This window comes from Gymnoscopelus microlampas (assembly GCF_963454915.1).
Source record: "Gymnoscopelus microlampas genome assembly, chromosome: 8".
Taxonomy (NCBI): Eukaryota; Metazoa; Chordata; class Actinopteri; order Myctophiformes; family Myctophidae; genus Gymnoscopelus; species Gymnoscopelus microlampas.
The window spans coordinates 49,153,438-49,180,727 of record NC_139945.1 but is presented as its reverse complement, the minus strand read 5'-3'; the positions used below and the strand labels follow the sequence as shown (position 1 = coordinate 49,180,727).

At 45.7% G+C, this 27,290-nt stretch overlaps 1 protein-coding gene across 2 annotated transcripts in view; it reads left to right on the top strand.

The window, feature by feature from the left end:
- Positions 1-27,290, top strand: part of bcas3 (BCAS3 microtubule associated cell migration factor) — a 346,365-nt gene that overhangs the window by 61,946 nt on the left and 257,129 nt on the right. For both annotated transcript variants that reach the window (XM_084065509.1, XM_084065508.1), the window contains exons 14-15: positions 14,787-14,920; positions 24,701-25,025. In XM_084065509.1, the coding sequence (XP_083921635.1) occupies positions 14,787-14,920; positions 24,701-25,025 (459 nt within the window). The remainder of the gene's footprint in view (positions 1-14,786; positions 14,921-24,700; positions 25,026-27,290) is intronic.

The following is a 27,290-nucleotide window of genomic DNA, read 5'->3' as shown; positions in this document are numbered from 1 at the left end:
TGCCCACTGCCAAGATTTTTCATTGAAAAAAAAAAGTACTCAGGATTTATTTTTATTTTTTTAGCGGTGCCAACCACTCTATATCTGACTTTTCTGTGTGTCCGTGTCACAAAGGGTGTGATTTTTTTTTTTAAAGTCGTTCTAGGCAGGCATGGCTTATGGGACAGAAGTCGTTTTAGTCGTTCTAGGCAGGCAGTCGTTCTAGGCAGGGAATGAGTTAATGGGTTAACACTATATTCTTAGTAAATCGGACCTGAGTTCCAACTGTACTTTGATCGCTTTTTTCCTCTTTGCCCAAAATAGCCGATGGACAAGCTTGTAGATCTCCTATTTGGGCTAATGTTTCCCCCAGAATAGGCATGCTGGGGTTCAAGTGGTTTAGCCCTGTGAGGCTCATGAATCAGACACATGCAGTATTTCTTGTGAAAGGCCAATATTTGGCAGAATGCTGAGCCGTCTTTCTATGAATGCTTTTCAGTATTGTCTACAACGCAGCGTTTCGCAATCAGTGGCTCAGGACCCAGAAACGAGATGTGTTGTTCTGGCACAAACGTTGTGTGGTTTAGTATATTGGTTCCTGACTTCAATGTTAAATTTCATGTGAAATGTATCAACAGAAGGAAGTGCAACAAGTTGGATTAGTTCTTCAGTAATGAAACCTATTAATCAGGTGTAAGTGAATGTCAGCGTGTTTGGGAGGGACACAACAAAATCCTGAGTGTTAATTTGACTTGATAGTGTAAAAACATCTCAAATGGACCAGTAAGGGTGACGTTTTCTTTTTTTGTAACTCTAAAAATCTTGAACACAGAAGATGACGGATTACAAGCTGCATCAATGTTCTTCCAAGTGAATGTGGTTGTGTCCCACCACCTCACACACTAACTTACCATGTCAAATAGGTCGACGCCGAGAACTCATCTGTGTCAAAACAATACACTAAATACAGTACAAATGTCATATTTGTGCCTTATATCATTATTTTAATATCTGATATCAACCCAGTAACAAGACCATAACATTCTAGTAATATTCTCATTTTCTCCTCCCAAAAACATTTAAATAATAATAATAATAGAAAAGCAAAACATAAAATGTATTTCAGTTGACATTTTTAATTCCTTGTTTCCCATATAATAAAATATAACATTTATGTTTATCTGATATAAAGCATAATAGAGCATCTTTGGTGAAACTAGACAGACAGTTCAGCACGAACAGAGAGGAGAAAGAAGAGATCTGTGTTGCCAGATCCCGCATGTTGCTGAGACAGAGACAGGGCTCACACAAAGTACATTCTCTCCTGATTTGCTTGTCTCCAATATTTACTTCTATGAATAAGCTCATGTTCACTTCTCCCATTGGAGTGCATGGCAAGGGTTATTATAGTTAACTAAAACTAACAACATTATAGTAATAAACATTTTAGTTAACAAAAATAAAAACGAGGCTTTACAAAGAAAGGATAACGAACTGAAACTGTATTGTGTGTGTTAGCCTTTGTCAATATTTCAAACATAATCCTAATATTTTCAGACATTTTCAAAAATCTTTAAAAATAGTGAAGAAGATCTACAAACTTGTGACTTCTCACGCATTTTCTGATCTTTTTGAATCTCACCCGTGACAAATACCCCATATTACAAAAAAAAAAAAAAAAACAGAAAACTCAACTGAACTACCGAACACACTTTTTTAAGCAAATGAAAAAAACCTTGGTGCATGGACCTCAGGACTTGCTGCTAGTCTCCTAAAAGGGCGGGGCGGTAGCGTTTCTAAACTGACTAGTACCACTTTCATATCCACCAGAACAGATGCATCTCTAGAGGGCGCCGTTGTCTCAGGGGTAAATTGACTGACCTTTGCCCCATGATGAAGAGATTGGAACTCTAGCGAGCATGTACTGTGTGTGTGTGTGTGTGTGTGTGTGTGTGTGTGTGTGTTGGGGGGTGTGGGTATGTGTCTGTGTCTGTCTGCATGTGTGTGTTTGAGCAGCTTTGGTGCTGAAATTAGCCTGTTGAAAAAGCATGGCTTCCAGCGATCTGGTCAAGCGAACATTCATGGTCAACCATGACCACTTTTCATTATCATGAGCCAAGTCCCAAACAGAATGCTTGCACTGTGCATAGCAGACCTCCACCTGCACACACCAACATACGTATCTACCCATGGACGTTCTGCCCACTGAACATTTTCACCTCATGTCAAGCTGTCTTGCAGAGATGCACAAGACAACCTTCTTGAGAGAGAGAGAGAGAGTAATCATGTTGAATACTCCCCATCTCTGTACCAGACTGAAAGGGAAAATACTCATCCAGTCATGCAGAACGTGCAGCATTTCCACATCTACAGAATGAAACCTCCTCTCTTCTCTGCATGCCTCTAAAGTAGCCTTCTCCTTCCAAACTGTTTCCCCAGCTGTGTGTTTTTAGAAGACCACGGGGTGCTGGCGACTTCAAACGCAGAGCGCCCCCTTAACCTGTCAACTTTACTCGCCAATAATGACATGTGCACGTTACCACCTCATTTACACTGGGGCAAATCTGAAGCACTAATAATAAGTGTTTTGAATTACGACATCATCAGGCACCCAAAATGTAGCAACAAAAAACAAGAATTTTCCCTCTTTTCTTCTCGGCATTAAGGGTTCCTAACGAGGTCGGCATGAATGTTCACCATGCACTGAGCACCCCTCACTCCCAGAGCTGTAATTTAGGGACTGCTTTCATCATTAAGCTGCATGATCAAAAAAAAAAAAATCCAACATTGTTGTCTGTACACCGCCTACTTTAGAGTGTCCCAGAACGAGAGGCCCCTTGATTTTGATTAGAGCCCAAATCCTGAGTGACTGACGCGCTGGTCTTGCCCTAAATGAACTGTTCCCAAGGAGCTAAAGGAAGTGGCTTGCTGCTGAACTGCTTTTACGGCTTAACCGAGGATCCCTTCACAGTGGTCAAGCCCAGCAACCCAAGAAAAAGAAAGAAAGGCCGAGCAGGAAACAATGGTATGACTCGACAGCGTCTGGAAAGCCCAGAAGCCTTTTGGCCAGGCAAGGTTATGCAAGAAACCCAAGCGGCCTGTGTGTGTTGGAGGCAGTACAGAGGCCGGGCGAGCGGCCGCCGGTTCTTGGTGTGGCGGCTGGCGCTCTGTGGTGTTTCAGTGGATCTATTCCTAGTGGTGTAATTAGAGGGGTGCAGCTGAAGTGCAGTGGCAAAGCGTTCTCCTTAACAGCTGCGATGTGTGTGTGCTTGTTTGCTTTCACGTCTCGTCCCCTTCACCCGTCCTTAACGATCCTTGACTTGATTATTAGGTACGATGCCAAGGTCAAAATACACTCGTGTTTTGATGGCAGAGGCCTTCCAACAGCATTTCCTTTCATTTCTCTGACTGTTACTTGCACTAGATGGAGTGATTGATCCATGAAGCATGCAGGGCTGCACCCTTCCACCCTTTTCCCTCTCCTCCTCACTCCCTCTCTTTCTCTACAGTTCTCAGTGACTGATAAGGATCAGAGATTCTGCTGTCCATGGCCAACCTGACTAGCACTGTTCACTCATTCACAAAATCATTGGACAGTCACTCTTAAAGAGACAGACTTGCCATACTCTCTCTCTACACTGAGCGTATCATTTTTGTCTGGGACCAGAATTTTCTTTCAATACACAAAACAATACACACATAAATCTGCTCTCAAAAAGGAGGGAAATTGTAAGTAGCAAGCTAGATAATTCGAAATCACTAGAATATCTAAAATATCAGAAGCCGATCATTGTGGAACCTTTAAAGTGGGTCCACGGAAGATTGGAATACCATCAAAGTCATGAGCGGTGGAGGACAAACCCTGACTGAGCTTCACGGTTTATGGGACGTTGCCGTGTGGCACTGTCCCATAAATTATATCCCTTGTTTAGTAATGGGCCAGCCTAATGAGAAGGCCGGGCTGTGGAGCCTAACCATGCAGGCAGCTGTACCGTGAAGGCGACGCTCCGTGGTGTCATAACTCTGTCGCTCCATCTCACTGATGTGTGAAAGAAATCAGGCCGACGCCGAGAACCCAGAACCCACACGCACATGTTGAACACGGGGGAAATCCCCCGCACACAACCAGCTCTGCCCTCCCTCCCCGCAGCCACACATTTAGCATGAATTAAGTTGTGTCTTCACACCAAGATAGTAATTAGCACAGCTCACAGCTGTTGCTCTGATGTGATTTACAGCAGCCCTCTCTCCGGGCCTGTTTACTGTCTGTCTGGGGTGACTTCTTCACTGGTTTGAGTGGGAGGACTGACCGTAGCCCGTACACACGCCAACTTACTGGTAACCTTTCTGTGACCACTTCCTGTCATTTGGATGGAAGCAGTGTCATCCTGGAAGACCTCAAAACAAAATAGATTTCAATTTCTCTAAATATATAATCCACTCAAAGTACATTATCTGTCTAAAATTGAAATGTCTATTTTATATACTAAAATTAAACATATAGCCTACTTATTTTTGTCCTTTTATATAAGTGCTTCTTATACATGCTTCACTATGAGATGAAAATGGTCACTTGGAAGAATGTTTTACAGTGATGTCCTATAAGGATCCAGTGGATATAGACCAACCCCTCACCACAACAGAGCCACCAGAACTCATTGACATACTGTAGGAATCAAGCCCTCAGGCCTGTAGACTTATTTTGGTGTGTGGCAACCGTGTGTGCGTGTCTACTTTGGAACAGGGTGAGGGATGACTCATCTGACCATACGACTTATTTTTTCCACCTCTCAATAGACCACTTCCTGTGTCCTCTTACCCACTTCACTGGCCGACATAGGTTTTTAGGTGTAAGTGGGGATTATGTACGGCGTCGGCAAGGCTAATCTTTTCCCTTTTTTTGCTGATTTTTTCTTCCTGAAAAATACCTGGATTGGAGCAGATCGGTTTAAAAACGATTTTCACACAAATTGTATGTTTCCTTGCATCAACAAGTCCTTTCTGTTTGTGTGATATTATTCAAACAATGTCCTCTTGTGGTGAAATTTGAAACCACAAACGAGTTGCAGCAGATCAGCAAAAACAATAAGTGGTGAAACAACTAAATGAACATTGTCTGCTGAAAAATGTTGCGAAAGCTTAAGTAATGTGTGGCTTGTATACGGTACAAGATGTCCATACTCTTACACTGTATGTGTAAAATGTTGTCATTTATACGATGGTGTTTTGGCAGGAATATGCTGTAACTGTTCACAGAACATTTGAGGTAGTACAGAAGTAAGGCTGATTTCCATTAAAGTGATGCAATTTTATGAACCTATATGTGAGTGAAATTATCAATGAATGCCTCTACAGTGGTCATTATATCCACATTAATAATGATTGTTTACTTTCTTGAGTGTAAATACCTTTGGTCAATAATATTTTAGATTGTAAAAAGAAAAAATACTTAATTACACAACAATTACAAAATAAAGTAATGTTTGACAATACAACTGTGAAACTGAGAGAACATTGTCAACTACTCTTTGCACAGTGAATGAAGTCAACAACAGAACAGGTGTATTTTGAAAATGTGCAATACAAAATCTGAAAAGTGTGTCAATAATAAGAGGAAAACTATCATAGCCTCTGTCCCCATCTTATAGCCACTGTCCCCATAGCCTCTGTCACACCCCATAGCCTCTGTCCCACCCATAGCCACTGCCCTCATAGCCTCTGTCCCCATTTTATAGCCACTGCCCTCATAGCCTATGTCCCCATCTTATAGCCACTGTCCCCACAGCCCCTGTCACACCCCATAGCCACTGTCCCCATAGCCTCTGTCACACCTCATAGCCTCTGTCCCACCCCATAGCCTCTGTCACACCTCATAGCCTCTGTCACACCCCATAGCCTCTGTCCCACCCCATAGCCTCTGTCACACCCCATAGCCACTGCCCTCATAGCCTCTGTCCCCATCTTATAGCCACTGGCCCCGTAGCCTCTGTCCCATCCAATAGCCTCTGTCACACCTCATAGCCTCTGTCACACCCCATAGCCTCTGTCACACCCCATAGCCTCTGTCCCATCCAATAGCCTCTGTCACACCTCATAGCCTCTGTCACACCCCATAGCCTCTGTCACACCCCATAGCCTCTGTCACACCCCATAGCCACTGTCCCCATAGCCTCTGTCCCCATCCTATAGCCACTGTCCCCATAGCCTCTGTCCCCATAGCCTCTGTCCCCATCCTATAGCCACTGTCCCCATAGCCTCTGTCCCCATAGCCTCTGTCCCCATCCTATAGCCACTGTCCCCATAGCCTCTGTCCCCATGCTATAGCCACTGTCCCCACAACCTCTGTTCCTCATGAAAGGGGAACCATTTGAGTAGTCCTGGTCACCTCTACCAGATAGAAATCAGACCTGACTTGGTCAGTGTCGATGATATACCTCTCTATACATTGCTATACGAATATGATATTATAGTTAACTACCCCGTTAACTAAAACAACATAACATTTCAATGTCAGGCTTGTGTAGCAGCACCTGCTTTCAGTAAACGTTGGATCCTCCTTGACTCAAGCACTCCCTTTATTTTTCATTTATCTGTAAACCACCACATTTCCTTCTTCCTGTGAGTATTATCATGATATACACTGTCATACATGGGTTATCCCAGAATTGCGGGTACATTTCAAGTATAGAAAGAAAAGCAGAAAAATAAGAAAAAAAATGTTTTTTTTGTTTTCATTAAACTTTTGTCATAAACATGTAATATTTATTACGAAAATCTAAACACAAACTGAAAAATGTTTCAACTCTGTTATAGACATTAAATAATATGGAGACAGGCAAATATTGTTGTGTGGGAGTCCTTAATTATTATTACATTTTGCTTGAAATATACATCAACATTAATTATAATGTGAAAGTTCAATCTAATTAGTATTATTATTAAACACTCATTCAATATAGACTTTGTCTTTTTTTTAAGAAAAATTGGTTTATCTTGGAGATAGTGGAAATAGTGGAATGGGTCATCTAATCTTGTGTGTGTTACTCTGTAATCACGTCAGCCTGATCCGTGCTTTCCAGAATCCAGTGTAGCGCAGTGATTTTGAATCCCTGTCCTCAGACCTGGCAGAAGGCTGGTCCACAAAACAATCAGTGAGGATTAACCTAACCTAACCCCCCCCCCCCCCCCCACACCCACACACACACATACACATACTCCTAAGTCCTAACCCCTCTCACAGCGAGGGCCATGTTGCTGTTGGCCTGCCCTGCCTACGCCTCTCGCTCTCACGCTCTCACGCTCTCTCTCTCTCTCTCTCTGTGATGGAGGAGACGCTAGTGTTGGGTTAGCACTGTTCCACATCATCTCCATTTCACAATGGTATTATCCATAAGCTGATGATCTATAGCCACCCCCTATCCACTCACCAGCTATATCATAATCTATATAATACTCTCCCTTTCTCTGCATTCGCTAGGCGTCTGTCACTATGTGAAATACCAGGGCCTGATGTATACTTAGTTGCGCGCCGGTGTCGTGCATAAAAGAACTGCCGATTTATAAACTCAGGAAGGCGTCCCACTGTGGTGCGCTGTGAGCTTGTAGATCTCCTATTTTTTGGTGTGCGACACGACGCGCAACCAAGTATAAACCAGGCGTAAAGACCACAGCGTGTTTTTTCTTTTTTTACTGTTGGAATCTTCCCGCTACTTTAGTGATCCACAGACATGACAGATTGTGCTGCAGAGGTCCCAACGCAGCGGTGCGCCGTCTGCCCGCTGTCAGGCCTGGCCCGTGAGCCAGCTATTGCGCCTGGAGTGTCGGCCTCAAAATAACCACGGCGTACCCCGACGCGTTCAGATCATGTTAGGTTTTCTGCGAATAGTAATATTCAGACTCTTTGTGCATCGCTGTGCATGAGTCATCTTTTTTTTTTACAGTCATTTGAAATGGTATCCCTTTTAAATATAGCGATGGTCTGGAGTGAGGTTTAAGACTGGTAGAATCATTGGGGTGTTGCGACTCTGTCCAAGTGTCTCTCCATATAAGTAGTTTTTAAGAGGGCTTCAGGCAAAAATCTGTACCTGATTCTGAACGTGGTCTCCCGTCCGTTCGTGTTCCTTTGACATGAAACTAAAGTAGCAGACATCACAGCCAGCTAGCCGACAGCCACAGTGTGAATATTCAGCATTCTGCAAAAACCTCCCTGCTGTATTTACAGAGTACACACAGAGCTTCCATCAAGCCACGCTCTCCCACTGTTTGTCCAAGAGGCTGTAAAAGCCGGTGCTGGCCGCCTGGCTATTTTTACAGCGTTTCCATGCTAGGTGGTAAAGCGGCTGCGCTACCCTCCTGCAAAGTGGAGATAGAGAGAGGGGGGGGGGGGTCCAGCGGCCTGTAAAACCATTCAGGGATCAGGCAGGAGGGTGTGGGGACATAGAGGCCTGAAGGAGCGTTGGGACAGTAGTCGAGATAGGCCTGAAGGGTCGCAGAAACAGAGATAGGGATGTAGAGGAGGAGAATGAACACGCTTGGCTGGGTACAGATGAGGAAGGGGAAAAGGCCAAATAAATATGGACAACATGGACGGCAAGCAGGGTTTTTTTATTTTTATTAACAGTATGTGTGATATTATTTAGCATTGGGCAGAAGGATAAGAGCTGTGAAGAATGTTTGCCTGGGCCAGTGACCATGAGTCGAGGCAAAGGAAAAACTCGAGGCCAAACCGTACTCTACCACCCCCAACACACGCATACACGCACACACACACACACACACATTCAGTTAATTTTGTTCTATTCAACGTGCCTTACTCCCCTTTCTACCACCAACCTCAGTCACACTCCAGACACCTCACCACGTTGGAGTCACCCACAGCCCACGCATGCATCGCTGCAACACACAGGCCATGTGTGATGTTTTTATGATGTGTGTGTGTGGGGGGGGGGGGGGGGTCTTGGCTATGAAGAGGTGAGTTGCTAAGTTTTACACGCTGTGAATTCATCTTTGGTTTGTTCACTGCCACGTTTGTGACATTCTCCACAGAGAAGAAAGGATACAGTAAATTAGAATGTAGAAGAGAGTGAACACACACACACACACACACACACACACACACACACACACACACACACACACACACACACACACACACACACACACACACACTACTCTATCCTTTCCCTCTGTACCCTCTCATCCACCTCCTTTTTTTTCTCGTATCAACGGCTCCAACAGAGCTGCGTGAAATCTGATCAGCGTCCAGCGGTGGCGAATGTTTGAGGGGATTCATTAGTTAACAGAACATAAAGGAGCATGTTAAAACGCTGAACTGCTCCACTGTCTGTCTGCTAGCTCAGAGAAAAGGATTAAACAATGCTCACAGTCTCAAACTCTTCATCGGGATATTGTGTTTGGCCGCTATTTTTTCTCTTTTCTTTTCCTGTCTAAAGACGGATGGCGTTAAAGCTCTCGGCTAAGCTGTCGTGAGAACTTGTTTGTGTCCATGTCGGAAAGCTAGTGCTCTCCGGACTCTGAGGTATACGCCGGTGTGCACGTTGGTGTGCACGTTGGACTGAACTGCCTTCTGCAGCCCCGATGACGGATGCACAAATCAACTCCCTCTACTCTGAAACAGTTCAAGCGTGGAAGTGTGCAAATATGTAAATGTACCATAAAAAGGGGTTTAGGTGGGTGTGCTGTGAGTCCTGCCTCACCCACAGTCACGCTGTGTGAACCTGACCTCCACGCTCCCTGCACCTCCTAAGTATGTCGGCACCACTTGAAAGACGGCCCCGGTTTCGCCTTGTTAAAAGTGCCTGCGTTCCAACATCTTAATATTAAACTAATGGCAGCCTCTCGGCTAGGTCAACCGCGCGTGCACACATACACATAAACACACACACACACACACACCTCTTGTTCATATCTATTAATATCTGAGCACTCACTGGTGGTCTGTCTGTGAAGCGCGTAGAAAAACACACTCCTCAGTTTCAGTCCGCTGTACATCAAATGAACCATGAGCACCCCCCCCCCCCGCCCCTCTCCCCCTCTCTGGTTCTCTCTACTTTTCTCTCTCCCTCACTCTCTCTCTGTTTCATGCGCTCTCTTTCTCTCTATGCTTTTATTCTCTCTCTCTCTATCCCTCTATCCCTCTGTTTTTCCGCCTCCCTCCGTCCTTGTTGTAAGATGACTTGTGGATGTGGTCGAGGGAGTTAAGAGAATCCTGGGAGGTTCGTCCAAACCATAGCGGTCTGCAGCACGGCTCCAGGCTCCGCGCCCGCTGTGCCCTCCCTTGGTGCCCACTGCCCTCCATGGTACCAGGGAGGTACATGACAGCAGCTTTTATTCACGGTGGGCACCGTGAGTAAAAGCTGCTGTCATGATAGTGTGGTACAGTGTTGGCGGTGATGAGAAGACTACGGTTAGCTAGGAGAACGCGCCTCATCTTCCCTTCTGTAGATAGTTGGCATGCCATCCATTTGTCCATACATCCATCCATCCAACGTTCCATCCATCCAACCATCTATCCATCCATATACAGATGTGCCACTTCAAAACTTCACACGTTACTGTTCTTTCCCTGAAAGTGCCCTGAAAATGCATTTTTTTCCTCCCTGTTCTGCCCTTAAAAATGCACTGTTTTGCCCCTGAAAAGAAGTTGTCACTACACACCCCCGTTTTTCCCTTCAACAGACATCCATATACATGAGAACAAAAGAATGTGTGTTGAAGAAGGTGTCAGACTCATTATGAGGCGAAAGGTGATTTGAAGAGGTCCTTGACCAGTTGCTCAAATTAATTTGCATCATAAAAGCAGTGATCATCAAAATAATTCAGCATTTTAAATGCCCTTCTTTGTCCCTCTTATTGCCCTGGGAATCCCCTGAAAATGTACTGTCTTGCCGATGGCAGGACATTTGAAGTTTTGAAATGGCACATCTGTACCCAACCATCCATCCACCTATCATCGTATGCATCCATCCATATACCCAACCATCCATCCACCTATCCGCTTATCAGTGATCCATCCTACCATCCATCTATACATTCCTACCTCCCTCCCTCCTCCCCCCTCTCTCTCTCTCTCTCCCTCCCTCTCCCTCCCTTCCTCCCTGGGTGTTATTGACAGTGTGAATAATGTTCATCACAAGGTTCAGTCATGTCTTTATTGAATTCAACAGGTTAAGCTTCAGGAGTTTTCACTTTTTGCCTGTAAAAGATTAACAACTTACTGACCGCAGAGCGACCCTGTGTGTGTGTGTGTGTGTGTGTGTGTGTGTGTGTGTGTGTGTGTGTGTGTGTGTGTGTGTGTGTGTGTGTGTGTGTGTGTGTGTGTGTGTGTGTGTGTGTGTGTGTGTGTGTGTGTGTGTGTGTGTGTGTGTGTGTGTGTGTGTGTGTGTGTGTGTGTGTGCGCGCGTGTGTGTGTACGTGCGTGTACATGAGAGATTGTGAAGTGGAGGGGGGGGGTGGTATATATGAGCATGCACCCCCACCCTCACTTATCTTAATGGTTTGTGCTGCAGAGAGAGAGGTGGAGGGGTGATGGCCTGGGGGACCCAGTGATCTCAGAGCGGTCTGGATGAGTGGGTGGCTTTGATCTGAGGCTGGGGCCGACTTTATGTACTGCTCCTGTGTGTGTGTGTGTGTGTGTGTGTGTGCGCGCGTGTGTTTCCACCAGCTTTCATAAACACCTTGATAAGCCCAACGTGATTCAGCCAATGGCGACCACCGCTCGCACGCACGTGCACATGCACAGATATAGTATGCATAAACTAAGGAGCATGTTGGCTAAACACGCTCACATACAGTACACACAAAGTGCGTGTATGTACTTACTTTGCGACATTAACACGGCAATAACTTTTGTACACAGACGCTTGCATGCTATTGCTTACACGTACACAGAGGTACAGTCTAGAATATACTATATGTACTGTAACACGTGTGTGGGACAATATGTGCGCGCACACACACACACACACACACACACACACACACACACACACACACACGGTCCTGTCCTTTCCATAACATTGGCAACCCTCAAAGACAAAAGCTGGTCTTTCATTTGTGTGTTGGGCTCATTTGCTGTGAAGTTTATGCGTCCCGGTAACAGCAAAGCTATCTGAATCCCCAGTGTCCTCATCCACATGGTTATAATTTGGGATTTTCTCCATTTTCAAAGCTTTTTTTCAGAGACTAGTGTTGTTAATTAGAAAGTGGACTACTTTTGTTGTGGCCCTTTGTGTTGCCAAGTGGGAGAACTCCCCTCCCTTTCGCTCTCTCTCTCTCTCTCTCTCTCTCTCTCTCTCTCTCTCTCTGACTTTGCAGAGGAAAAAAGCTGTATCCCAGCCACTTTGTAAATGAAACATCCTCCCAGTATTAATGGGATAGAGCAGATGTTTTGTGTTTGTCTGGTCAGAGACGTGACAGTAGAGGCTGCAGCAAAACAAAACAAGAAAGTTTTTTGGGGAGCGAAAAGGTTTGGGGGGCGGGGGGGGCGGGAAGGGGGGAGAAAAAGATGAAGAAAGCGTGAGGCGATATTTATGGAAATGATTATATCGCTCCCCCCCTCGCGTCCCGTATGGACGCATGTCTCGCACACATGGCAAATTAGAGGTCATCCCTTGCAGTTGAGCGTACGTCTATGTGCGTGTGCCAGCGCGTTTGGTACCAAGACGTCGTAAATAACACTCCAACCCCGGGGACGAGGTGTTATAAATAGGACGTGTCAAACCCAGCTCTGGCCAGCCTCAGGTTTCCCCGAAACCCTCTCTTTACACCCGCGGAGCGGCACGGCTGCTTTTTAATTTGTCCCTCTCGTGGGCTAACCGACTGACGCCTCTCGGCCAGGGCCTCTGTATTTCAACAAGGCCACAAAAGCCTCCGGTCCTCAGGCGCTCGCGCGCTCGCCCAGCTCCCTGCGCGGCCTGCCCCCAGTGTGCGCTCTGTTGCTTTTTTGGAGCGCAGACTTGTCCCATCAGCAGAAGAGAAACGTCGTGCCTGGCCAGAACGCTGTGGCCAAGCCTCATCTGTCAAAGAAACCCAGGGGCCAGACTCTCCAGCCGCTCGGTGGGCGGGATGGGCCCATACAGGGAAAGGAGGAAGAAAGAAAGAAAGAGAGGAGGGTGGTAGAGAGAGAGAGAGGGAGAGAGAGAGAGAGAAAGAGAGGAAGCTCCCAGATAAACAGACCGCAGCGCCTCAACTCCTAATCACCCTGTGCTTCCGTTTCCAGACTCTATAATTAGAAGGGCCCAGTCCCTTTTTTCTCCCCATTCCCAGTTGACGCAAATGCTTCTTGCGGCTTGGCACCTCGTTTGGGGCGTGGGGTTTCTACAGTTTACAGGCCCAGGGCCTGAGCGCTCTGGGTTTCTGGTCGCTCTGATACAGCATGAATAGCTAACCGCTGTCTTAATGCTCCGCTCTGCTTCACCCCTCCTCTCCTCCTCCTCCTCCTCTTCAATAATCTGCATGACCCCTCTTCTCATCTCCTGCTTCACCCATCCCTCATTCATCTCTTTATCCCTCGCAGTCAGTCCGTCTTCTCATCATCTTGATGCAGAACTGGCATTCACTGCCGTTTTGAAAAAAAGAAAGAAAGAAAAAAAAGCTTTGAAGCTTTGCAAAGTTTGATGGAAGATTGCGCAAAATAATTCGGCTTCGGATACTTTTTTTTTTCCTCGCAGAGAGGGTGTGTTTTCCATCTCCGCTCGCACGTGTTACAGAATCCTTTTAATCTTATGCCATTCCAGCCTCCTCTTTTCACATTTGACATGCCACCCAATAAAGCCTGGCCACTAATTAAAACCTACTGCATCTTCCACATAAAAGCTTCCATGGGGAAAAACTCAGATGAAAATTACTAATTACCCTCATGTCAGTTATGGCTGGGACTCGTCAAAAAGGCAAAGTCCTTTTTGTAAACCGTCCTAATCCTTCTCCGCGTGCATCGGTGATGCGTCTCCTGACGCTTTGACTTACGGCTTTTTGTCTCTGGAGCCGTTTGCGACATCTCGCAGGCTTCAGAAGGAACATCCTTTAGGGCCCCGTTGGACCAGCAGAGAGCCAGTAGAGCTGTGGGTTTGTTCTGCTGTGGTTTGTTGAGCGTGTTGTTTACGGTAAGAGCCTATACTTTCTGGAGCTCGACGAGCTTCAAATAAAACGGGACTAAATGAATGGGCCTGTCAGTAGGGGTTACACTCGAGCCGAGAGCTGCGGTTCTGCGTCGGGGCAGATTTATGTCCCGCGCACGCGCACGCAGACATACACTCGCACATAAACATACATAGATACACAGTGTCTGTCTCGCATACAGACAAAAACACCACAGACTCACACTGTCCTTGTCCCCGAGCGGCAGCAGACGACTCGGGCCACGACTTCGACCAGAGAGCAAATTATGATGTGAGGCATCAAGGCTGCGTTTTACAACTGTGACAAACGATAGCCTTGCCTCGTTTTAATGAGCTTGTTTGTTTGTTTTAAAGGCATAGTAGGCCTGATACGAGTGTGGCTCAGTCACAACATTTTGTTTGTGTTCACTGTATGTTTATATGCTGTTTTGCTGAAATTGAGTGGGAGTCTCTTTACATGTTCGATTAAATAAATACCAACAAACAAGTGACATAAATTATTGATTTGTAGATCGTTTGGTTTATCAATGTTTTATACATTTACTTAAATTAAATGAAGTGAAACTGCACTCTCTGGCTTAGGATACAACTAATCTGTGTGTGCGTGTGTGCGTGTGTGTGTGTGTGTGTGTGTGTGTGTGTGTGTGTGCGTGTGTGTGTGTTTTCCAGGCATGCTGCTGGTGACGGCCGACACACAGGGACATGACTTCCATGTCTTCCAGGTCCTCACACACCCCTGGGCGTCCTCACAGAGCGCTGTGCACCACCTCTACACTCTGCACCGTGGAGAGACTGAGGCCAAGGTCACACACACACACACACACACACACAAACACACACACACACACACACACACACACACACACACACACACACTAATATGTCCCCTAATTCCAATGACATAAGTGATAGTCATCAAAGTTACAAAGAGTGCTGCAGACAATAAAAAAAACTGTTCCCACTTCCTGTATCCGTGTACAGCAAAGCGTTACATGAACCCTAGTGTGGGCTATACCTATTCTGGGGTGAATACACATTGTGAGCTTGTAGATTCGCTGTTTTTGTCAAAGAGATTTGGTGTAGAAGGCAAAAAGGAGGGTGCCTAGTATAGACCCCTGGGGGACACCGGTCAACAAAGTACACAGGGTATAATATTTAAGTGGTTTACGCACAAACGCATACATTCACGCCATCACCATGGTGTGTAGAGGTGGGTGTTGTGACCGCGGGGATGCGTGGAGGAGGGGGCCACCCACCACGGCGAGCAGGCCAGCCTCCCTGCTGTGACGCTGGACGTTAGCATGTGGCTTAGCCTGCAGAAGGCCTTTCATCCACTCTGCGGCTCTCTAAACACTGTCATTGAGGTGACACTGGTGAGCATCAGCCGCCAGCCTCACTTCTTACATCAAACCAAAACCCTCTCTTGTTTGGGAGGGATAATGGGTATCTTTAGCCATCTCTCACTCTCTCTCTCTCTCTGTCGCTCTAACCCTCTTCCTACTCTTTACTATCTGTATGTGTGTTCCAGTGTGTTTGCGTGTGTCCGAGCGTGTGAGCTTGCATGTGTTTTGAGTGTGAGTTCATAATTAGGAAGTCTTGTACCATAAACATGGGTGTGATCCTCTGTTGTTCTCGCCCGCCCGGCAGGTTGTTCCCAGTGTATGCGTGTGTGTGTGTGTGTGTGTGCACACGCGCACATGCATGTGTGTTGTTGTTCACTCGGAGGGGACAGGAACACAAACAGGGCAGGGCGTGAACCCCCCCACCCCCAATTGATCTAAAGATTGATGTAGCAGCAACTCATTGCACTCGCAGCTGCCTGGATGCTGTGCATGGTTCCCCCGCCGGCCACCTCCATTCATCGGCTTCCAAAGCAAACACGTTTATAGCCGAGACAATTTGTAAGAGAAATAGGCCGTAGCCAGGCTCAAATAGCATTCAATGACAAACTGCTCTGTTTTCTTCATGTGTTGCCTTGTGTGTGTGTGTGTGTATGTGTGTGTGTGTTCCGCTTTCTTTCTCCACTCCTGTCTTTCCTGTGCATGCACACACACACATGTACGCACGCACGCACGCACGCACACACACACACACACACACACACACACACACACACACACACACACACACACACACACACGCAAACGCACACTCACACGCACGCACACACAGTGGTGAGGAAAATCAAATAGAGATGCTATTTGGAGGGATGGATTCTTTTTGACATGCCACTTTCCAACCCCCAGCCCCCCCTTCCCCCCCCCCACTTCCCCCCTCTCTCTCCCCTGGCTAATTGAATTCTGAGGCTGAGCAGAGCTTCCCAGTGAAAAATTGTAACCATTAGAATGGTGCCTCAGAATGTGTTGGATTGTGGATGTGTTGGGACCACGCTTAGATCCCAGTTGAAACCGGACCACAGGAACTATGGCCAGCATCGAGTTTCATTCAGCACCAGTCTCTTGACTGTATTAAGAACCATCAACTTTGCTGACTGAGTGCTCTTATGATCTTAATATTCCTGAAATATGATAAACTCTGGATTCTGTCAGTCTTGAGAGCCAGCCGTAGTATTCCTGTCAAATTCAGGACAGAAAGACTCTGCACTGTATATGTTATCGCTGTCGGGCAGAAACCTTGTGTCTCCATTCCAACTTTTCTTCGTAAATGAATGCCTGACTTTGTCATATGACAGTGTCGCTCAAAAGTAGTGATAACAGCCCACATACAAGCCCACAACTGGTTGCGATGTGATGCTGTGTGAGCTTGTAAATCAGTTTTTGAGTAACTGTGAAAACTGAGTTTAAATATTCACCTAGGCGCTCGGGCGTCATCGCAGAGGTTGTGGGTTCAAATCCACCGTGGTGCATCCGGCTTTGTGGAGCGTCTATGCCAGTGTTCGGGGGAGGGAAGCCGGGCGGGGAGGGACACTGCATGTATTCCTACGTGTTGGGGCGGCACCTGTCAGCAGGGAGTGTTGAGCGGGAGGAGTAGCACGATGGCTCTACGTCCTCCCAGTGGGGGCTCCTCACTGGCAGGTGAGTCAGTAGGATACTGGAACTGCAGTAACAACACACAAATGTGTGTGGGGAGGAATCAATTGGCAAAAAAACAACTAAATTGGGGAGAAAAAGGGGGAAAAAGCACACAAAATTCACCTATATTGACACTAGGTTGAAAGTGGTCAATTCTGTCTGTGTGTTTGATAAATATTAAACCAAAGAAAACTCTTAACGAGAGCTTGTGACTTCATTATAACTACATTATATCCATTGGAATACAGGTCCTTTTTTCCATTTCCTGAAAAGTAACTTTTTTTGGACAAGGTTTCTGCCCGACAGCAACGATACCACAGACTTATCACCAGTTGTTCAGAACACAGCTGCAGCAAACAGCAAGACCTTTCTCCTTATTCCAAAAAAAAATCCCACCGAGGTTGTCGCCGTAGAAACCCGAGGTGGGGTACCAGTTGAGTCAGGAAAGAGAGAAAGAAGTGGGGTCAGGAGGAGAGGGGGTCGGTGGGTTTGGAGTGTGTGAGAGAGGCTCCCCGCTGGGCCACAGCAGGCCTAGCCAAACGCCCCACTCAGTCACAGCGCCCAGCACTCCCATCCAGTCTGGGCTCTTTCATGTGGAGTAGCAGAGTACATTTGATTATAATCTGGAAGAGAGAGAGGACATGGGGCTGTGTGAGTAAGGGCCTGGATAACACATGTAGCCACTCATTGCGACATGGAAACACTAAAGCCCACCACGCTTTGTTGGCTGATAGATATCTTTAAAAGCCAGCTGATGAAAAGTGACGAAAAATAAAACATTCATTGGTCCCCTTGATGCTGTCGTGTCCAGTGAATGGCCGGTAAATGTGAGGGTCTGACTTATTATCAATACATATTTATACTAAATTAAGATATACTGCATACTGTAGCTTCCCTTGTCATTTTCCGCATTGTTGGCAGTACATTTATTAGGGGGACATAAACAATAAGATAAGCCACAGTTGAGCTTAATTTATACTCCCATCGCTTGACGTAGATTATTATTTTTTCTGCTGATGTGTCCCGGTGTTTCACATTTTTCAAACCTAGCATTTTTGAATAGGGCTTTAGTGGTTAAATAAAATAAAGTTCAGTGTATGTGTGTTTTATAGTTGTTTGTTCAGAGTACTTGCAGTGCAGTACCCATTATTGTACTTGGAGGCTGGTCTATGCCATCAATACTACTCTGACCGACTTCACACCTGCCACGGCACGCCGTCGGGTCCCTGGTGAATTTGAAGCTGATCGGTCAGATATGCGTGGGAAACACGGACACGCTCAGAGTCTGCTTATTTATAGTTAGTTATTTTATAGTTTAATAGATAGACTTAATTAAAAATGTCTATCCATCAAGGTGTATTTGTATTTGTTATTTATGTTTGTTTATCCTTCACTCGTCACTCTGACTCAGACATAACCATAAACAAACCCAATATGCCCATATATAGGCATGTCACTATGACTCAGCCATAAGCATAAACAAACCCATATATATATGGCATATATGGAGATCCGGTTTTCCTAGCCACAGATCTGATGCATATATATGGTCATGTGCATATATGAGACCGACCGACTTCATGCAAACTCGGCTTGCGCAGCGGCAAGGACTCAAAGTTGTTCGGATATGCGGTTGTCCAGAACCGCCGATCCGACCGAATTTCCATATATGGGCGTATATTATTAGTGTCAGGGTAGCTCAGTCGGTAGAGCTCTCGCCTTTGTACCGCAAGGTCATGGGTTTGATCCCGGTCACCACCAACTCATTGTATTAGTAGTAGCACGGCTTGGGTGCGGCAAGTCGTGCGGGAAGTACTGGGAACCGATGGTAGGTGTGGCGCTCCACCTCAGCAATCTCCCAGGGGTCTAGCACATTGTAATGGGGACAGATTCCCGCGTTATGGGTTGATACCGACAATAAGCCTCTCCCGATCTACTTATATATGGATATCCAGTTGTCCAGAACCGCTGATCCAACCAATGTGCCCATATATTGGGCATACCGATATACAGGGTATAGGCATATACTAATGGCATCAGGGATCTCCATATATGTTCATAAAAGGGACGCAGGTAGACAGAAAGATAGAGATCTCCATATATGGGCACAAAAGGGACACAGACAGACGGGTACAACGGTAGAGGACTCAAACATATCGGTCGGATCGACAGTGCGACGTAGGGGTGAGGGCCGCGTAGTGGCCCGAACTCTGGATGTGAGGGCCGTATGGCGGCCCGAACCTCTAGTAAGTTAAATGTCGTCAAATAAAAAACGTCAGTCAAACATTTTTCGGACAAATCTGGCATCGGTCTAGTTTAAATCAGGTTTTAGAACATAACAGAGGAGCAGAGAGTTCTCCTTCGTCCTCTCTCACACAGTGACTTTGCAATACAGGACAAGCAGCGCTTACTCAACGAAACACCCGCAGGCCTTGTTGGGTTCAGGAATATCGACTAGACACGCGTGTACACACACACCCACACACACACACACACACATACAGGTAGACGCACACATCCAGTGCCTGCCTCTAGTTAATGTACGACTCAACGGCAGGTCCTCTGACTGGCAGCCCACTCGGCCTGCTTTGAACTGAGCCGTCGTAAACACTGAGTGCCGACCTTAGCCTAGTGATAGGGCCACCGGGGTTATCACCGCGCAAACACGCACGAGCTCACACAAGCACCGCTGGGTGATAAAGTCTCCAGTTTAGATGGGTGGAGGGACGCTTCCTTATCTCTCCCGGAGCGTCCAAACATGTGGCCGGCTGCCAGTGACCCGGGGGCCCGGGCCAGGTAAACAGAGCTGCTGCTGATAGCAGCCTCGCGGCTCTGAAGTAAGAGGCGTAGAGGAGCGCAAGGCCGGAGGTTGCAGGGCAAACTGGACCGCACTGGTCACATAGGTCAAAGACCCCCATCTAGAATCTGACTGCGTTTATCATCAAATAAAACTGGGAAATATGTACTATTTTCATATATAGTAAATGCAGTATGTAGATCAATTCTTATTTCCTCGCATTTTCCCTCTTTTTGCGGAGGCTCAGTTTCACCTAGTTTCTCTTTCACTCGCTTGCCGTCTCTCTATCTCTGTCCTTATCGTTCTGTCCATCAGTAAGCATTCTTGTCATGCCAGGGGGGTTCCTCTCAGGTGAGCGGAGCGCCCTAATCTCCCTCATCAGTGTCACTTTGAACACACTCCTCTCCAGCGTCTGTCTGTCCAGCTGTCATGGATGTCATCATGTCCTCTGTGGACAATGACAGGACAGGACAGGGGTGCTTATTCATTCTCACTCTCTGGAATCTTTCTGTCCAGGCTGACCTGTGTGTGTGTGTGTGTGTGTGTGTGTGTGTGTGTGTGTGTGTGTGTGTGTGTGTGTGTGTGTGTGTGTGTGTGTGTGTGTGTGTGTGTGTGTGTGGTTGTGTGCGCGGGTGTGCTTATGTATGTTAGTCAGACACTAGCCAGATAAAGCACTAGACACAGTTGCATTCCGCCCTCATTAAGATAACGCTATGTGGAATATATCTGCAAGTATCTGTCACGTTTAGTTTGTACCCACACACTCACACACACACACACACACACACACACACACACACACACACACACACACACACACACCCACCTCCCAGGTGATCCATCGTCTGATTCCCGTCAGATTAATTACATTAGACAGTGGATTGTAGAACATACATTTCTACGTCTGACAGGATGATTATGACCTCTTAGACACGCACACAAAGTAGTCTTTCTCTAAGGCAAATCATCCATAATGAGCCAGGACATAGGTCAGGCAGCGTAGCCCCCTGCTCCACTTCTGGCTCTTTGTAAAGTAAAGAAGCCGTCTGGAATGCAGAGGATGGCCCATTAACTGTCACTGCTGCATGGGGACAATTACCTAATCTGTCCTGGCAACACATGAAACAGGCCTGCAGGTACAGAGCTGTCTGTCTGTCTGTCTGTCTGTCTGTCTGTCACTGACTGACTGTCTGTCACTGACTGACTGACTGTCTGTCTTTCACTGTCTGTCTGTCTGTCTGTCTGTCTGTCTGTCTGTCTGTCTGTCTGTCTGTCTGTCTGTCTGTCACTGTCTGTCTGTCTGTCTGTCTGTCTGTCTGTCTGTCTGTCTGTCTGTCTGTCTGTCTGTCTGTCTGTCTCTGATTGACTGTCTGTCTGACTGACTGTCTGTTTCTCTTTTTTTATGTTCATTTCTCAAGTCAGCAAGTCACTTTATCATGACTTTTCATTCTCTTCATCATACTTGCTTGTTCTCTGTCTGTCTGTCTGTCTGTCTGTCTGTCTGTCTGTCTGTCTGTCTGTCTGTCTGTCTCTCTCTCTCTCCATCTCTCTCTCTCTCACTTCTATTGTCTGGTCCATCCTATCTCTGTCTGGTCTCCTGCATGTCTCACATGCTCAGAGAGATGCTATCTCCTCAAGTGTTTGTTCCAGGCGAGACAGTCCACACTTCACAAGAAAGACTGATTGTCCCTTTTTCAAACAGGTCCCCGGCACCATCTCTGTGAAAGATAAAATAAGAACCGTCTCAACCAGTTGGTACGCCTAATATCCAGGGTTCAAACCTACCTGTGTCCCACCCTACCTGGGTCTTTCTGCTACTCCCCCTTAACTCTTTCAACACTTTACTGTCTGAACACGTCTAGAAAATGTCTGAAAAATCATCTTTACATGCATTTTATTTCAGATTTTCATCATCCAAGCAATTTAAGGGGAAACTTACCCCCATTCCTCAACAAGGGCAAGTGTTGTAACTCTTAATTTCTACTTATTAGGTTGTGGCTCTGCAGGAGGCTAGCTAGCTCTCCGGAACTAATTCCACAAACCGTTGGACCAATCAGAGCCACATTTCTTTGGCTCTTTTTTTCAAGATATGTTTATACGGTTTGAAATATTAAACTTTCATTTGATTATGGAAGTCAATGGGACTGATCAGGCTGAAACCTTGCCCACATTGTGAGTCATACGTCATTGATATGTCATGGATAACTAACGTCAGCATCACAGGCTGGCCACTTGAAATCCAAGATCCACATTGGAGCCACGCCAATGCCATTCCCATGTGGATCCTGAGATCCACATGATTAGATTTTTTGTAAAGAAGAAAGAAAAAGAAAATCACCCTTCCAAAGTCTCCTATCAGACCAATCACTGGTCCCTCTATAGCTTTGATTGATTCAGTCCAGTGCCTCGCCATGCATCTGTTATTGTGACGGAGAGTTCTGTGTACATGAGGGATTAGTCAGTAAGACATTGGCTGCATGGATATGCAGATGACTGGGCTCCACAACGTCACATTGGGTCGGGTAAACACTTGTGAAGACGCCACAATAACACTTGAGTGTTCACCCACCCAGAGTCTTCAGCAAGCTGTGTTTTGGTTCTAATCCACTCCTAAATGTGTGTGTGTGTGTGTGTGTGTGTGTGTGTGTGTGTGTGTGTGTGTGTGTGTGTGTGTGTGTGTGTGTGTGTGTGTGTGTGTGTGTGTGTGTGTGTGTGTGTGTGTGTGTGTGTGTGTGTGGGGCGCGTAGGCCCAAGCTCACCAGACACCACTAAACAAGTGTGTGTTGGGGGGGGGTACAGACTCTGAGGCGCACACCAACTGTCAATCTCACTAATTGCCCACACCCCGCATCACCCAACCATTGTCTGACTGTCACTTTGACCCCATTGTGTGCTGAGCGTTAACCTCAAGAGCCCTTTTCCTGCAGGGCCTAACCCCCCCCCCCCTACACACACACACACACACACACACACACACACACACACACACACACACACACCCCTTGTCCTTGTACGACCTCGGTGGTGCCCCAGCAGTTCCCTGCTGACAGTATACAAATTGTTTGTCCCTCAACGTCATTGTGGACGTGACATATTGCGAACCCTGAACAAAAGTGTAATAACGCGATTGTTAACCAAATGAGAGGCTTAGTGTTAAATCCCTAGTATTAATGAGAAAACAGTACACCCCCCCCCACACCCGATACCCTCCCTATATGTCTATAACTTTCTCACCTCCATTATGTCTCTGTCCTCCTACTCTCTTCGGCCTCTTATCCACGTCCGTCACTTACCCTTCCGCCATCTCTATTATCTTAACTATACCATACGACTTCCATCTCTGTCCCCTACCTACGTCATCTCTGTCCCCCCACACTCTGTCCCTCTCTACCTTCCCTTCCCCATCCTGACCTTCATCTGCCTCCTCTACCCTTACCATCCTCTTCTATCCACTCTAAAATCTCCATTGAAACCAATTATACAAAATGATACTTTAAAGTGATACTGTGTAATTGCATTTTTAATGAACTCATTGAGTGCCATTCACGTGTTTCACGTGTTTTACCGCTCATGGTGCAACGTGCCAATCACGTGTTTCACGTGTTTTTGAAAAAATAGTAAAAAAAAAAAAAATGTTCAGAACCCAAGATATCATTATCTGAAGATTTGCAGCTCCATCCACTCCTTGTTTAACTTATAACTGAAAAAAAGCTGTATCTCGCTCACTAAGCACTTTTTTTTTACTTTGAAAAAAAGAAAATCATATTGGCCAGAAATAGCCAGAAATAATTATGTCACTCAGTGAGTTAAATGGTATCATCTTTCACTTGTACATTTTTCACATTAACCATTGGACATAAATGTTTTTTTTGACAACTTTTCTTAGCACTACTTTGTTTGTTTGTGTCATGAGTGTGCCAAAATTACACAAGAAATCTACCGGAATTGTATTTGTATGTATAAAATATCCTCGGTGCTAGGACCCTGCAACATTCATTTTGGAGTGGTACTTCCGGGGTTTTGTTTGGAACTGAATTCTGGGAATCACAGTTCTAACAGACAACGGAGATGCCAACAGAGATACCAGAGGCATCTCCAGAAAGACTGCTAAATTGGAATACTTTCTATAATATTTAAAGGTAGGGTAAGTGATATTTTTGGGTTAAAACAAAAAGTATTTTGTTAAAAGGTTAAAGCACTATATTCTGATAGTAATCATTGCTATAGAGTGTTTGTTCAGTAACAGGAGTCTCCATGTCTCGACCAGCTCTTTAATAAACAGAAAATACCTTTTCCGGTAGGTGTCAAAATCTCAGCCAATCAGGAGAAAGTACCCATTTTTAAGCTTATTTTTTATAGTGTTCCAGTTCCAATTTTGCCTGCTCATTTCTTAGTGTCATCACTTCCAATTTCACTTGTTTAATCTATATCCTGATTGAGTTCTCTATCCTGATTGGATAAAATTGGAAATGAAACTGAAACGAAATGCATTTTCTGTTTTATCAAGAGCTGGAGAGACAAGGAGACTCCTTTTACTGAACAAACACTATAGCAACGAGTACTATTACAATATAGAGCTATTTAACACTTATTTTAACCAAAGTAAATCACTTACCCTACCTTTAATATTATATAATATTTGTATAATAAATAAATACATTATTATTTGGAGTAACATATTTTACTTTTGTATACATTATGATAAAACATATGAAATGATAATATCAATAAACAATATCCTCCGTGTGCTCCAGGTGCAGGACATGTGCTTCAGCCAGGACAGCCGCTGGGTGGCCATCAGCACTCTGCGGGGCACCACGCACGTGTTCCCCATCAACCCGTACGGAGGGCCGCCCTGCGCGCGCACGCACATGTCCCCCCGCGTGGTCAACCGCATGTCGCGCTTCCAGAAGAGCGCCGGACTGGAGGAGATCGAACAGGAGCTCAACAGGGCCGCGGCCGCCGGCGGCGGAGGCATCGGAGTGGGCGGCTGTGTCCTGGGAGCCGGAGGGGGGATAGGAGGACGCTGCAGTCCCATCCCCGGACTCTCCAGCAGCCCCTCGGGATCCCCGCTACATGGTGAGGAAGAGGAGTGTTGTGTAGCTACAGATGTGCCACTTAAAAACTTCACACGTTACTGTTCTTTCCCTGAAAGTGCCCTGAAAATGCATTTTTTCCTCCCTGTTCTGCCCTTAAAAATGCACTGTTTTGCCCCTGAAAAGTAGTTGTCACTACACACCCCCGTCTTTCCCTTCAACAGACAGCCATATACATGAGAACAAAAGAAAGTGTGTTGAAGAAGGTGTCAGACTCATTATGAGGCGAAAGGTGATTTGAAGAGGTCCTTGACCAGTTGCTCAAATTAATTAGCATCATAAAAGCAGTGATCATTAAAATAATTCAGCATTTTAAATGCCCTTCTTTGTCCCTCTTATTGCCCAGGGAATCCCCTGAAAATGTACTGTCTTGCCGATGGCAGGACATTTGAAGTTTTGAAATGGCACATCTGTATATGTCAATATTATAATTTATATTGGGATATGAGATTAGCTATTGTCTGGGATTTCTGACATCATAATAGGGCTGGTCAATGTATTGATATGACAGTATATCGATATTGTGATATGATACTAGATATCGCCTGGCATATTAGATATCATGAGATCATGATGTGGCAATAGTGTTGTCTTTACCTGGTCTTAATGTTTTATTTTGTACTTTCAAAAAGTGTCATACGTTTTCAAAAATAGTGAAAATGGCTAAGCTACAAGCTTGAGAGCTTTAAAATGTGAAAGAAAATGTATATTATCATCACAATGAGATATCATTGTCGGTATTTGGTGAAAGATATTGTGATATTTGATTGGTGTTTATGTCGGTGCACAGGTTTATTCTTGTTAGTGTTTGTGTCTTTAAACTAAGCTTCTTTTAGCCCCTCTAGTGAAAGTATGGGGCTCTTAAGTATGGTCAATGATGGTGTAGTCTCGTATAGCTGTACGATCAGAGATCTCAGCCTACTGATATGTCTGCTGACATCTAAATGAAATGTACTATAGGCCAATTCCCACTGGGAACGATTCCGCTCTCGTTATACCCGTTTGTACCATAGAGTTAAAAATAATAGAGAGGGCACCGGATATCCCCTCCCAGCCACTTGCATTGAGTTGCTCACCGAGCGCATGGGCCGAAATCACCCCTTCTTCCGGGTTGGTAAATGCTATGGGCGAGGCCTATTTGGGGCTTCTGTGACGCGTTTTGCGAGTCGAGCCCATTGGTCGAAACCGTTTTCGCTCGTTCCTGTACAGTGGCCCCAGCTGTTTTTTAGCTGCAGTACCTATGAATGGCCAGCATGTCCAATGCGCTTCAATGCAACCACTGGGTTCTGGGGGCTTGGTTTGTACCCGTTGAGTACATTATTTTACCCATTGTCACAAGTCTTAGTGCTGTACCCATAATCATAGTACTAGGAGGCCAGTTTATGGTGTCAGTATATGACGTCATGTTGATGACATCAGTGATCGCCTTGTGGGCATAAAAGGGACACAGACAGATAGCAGATTTGTTTTCCGATCATCATGATGAGGACATGATGAGTCATCCGTGCTCAACCACGGTCCTCCGTGTCAGCTGTCAGCCACATCTAAATATGGAGTCCACCATGTCACACTCTCACGCACGAAAACAGCACATACACACACACACACACACAAATAATCCGCACATTCTTCAGGGATATCCATATATGGAGATCCATAAGACGGTTCTGGACGACCGCCGTTACGACCGACTTCCAACTCTGCACATCGCTCCCTCAGGTCTATATGCACGCCAAGTGTGAAGTGATCAGTCAGATGGTACGCAGCGGACATGTGGACACACACTCACCGAGATTCTTATAGATAGATGGGCTAAAACGGAGTGGAAACAATACAGAGATTTAAAAAAATAACTGTATTGCAGAACCAATGCAAAGACTTCTGGGGCCGTCCTTCATATTGGGGTGTTAGCAGTGGGAGTAGGTTTGTTAGCTCTGGTTTGCTTCGCTGTTCTAGGCCCGGCCCAACACTGACTTTAGATTTCCCCAGATGTATCAGTAGCAAGAGAAATGTCAGTAACTAATGGCCCTAGGGGCCACTAGCAGGACTCTTGATAAAAAGAATCATTTGGTCCCCAGACTCCCCACTCCTTGGGGTGTTTTTTGTCACTTTATATTTGCACATACTTGGAGAGCAGTTAAGTGTCTTGCTCAGGGATACTTCAGCACATTGTTGGGGCCTGTGCATTCAATCCAATTGTGGCATGTTTTAGTTTTAGTCATCGGGGCCGTCATACAAATTTGAATCA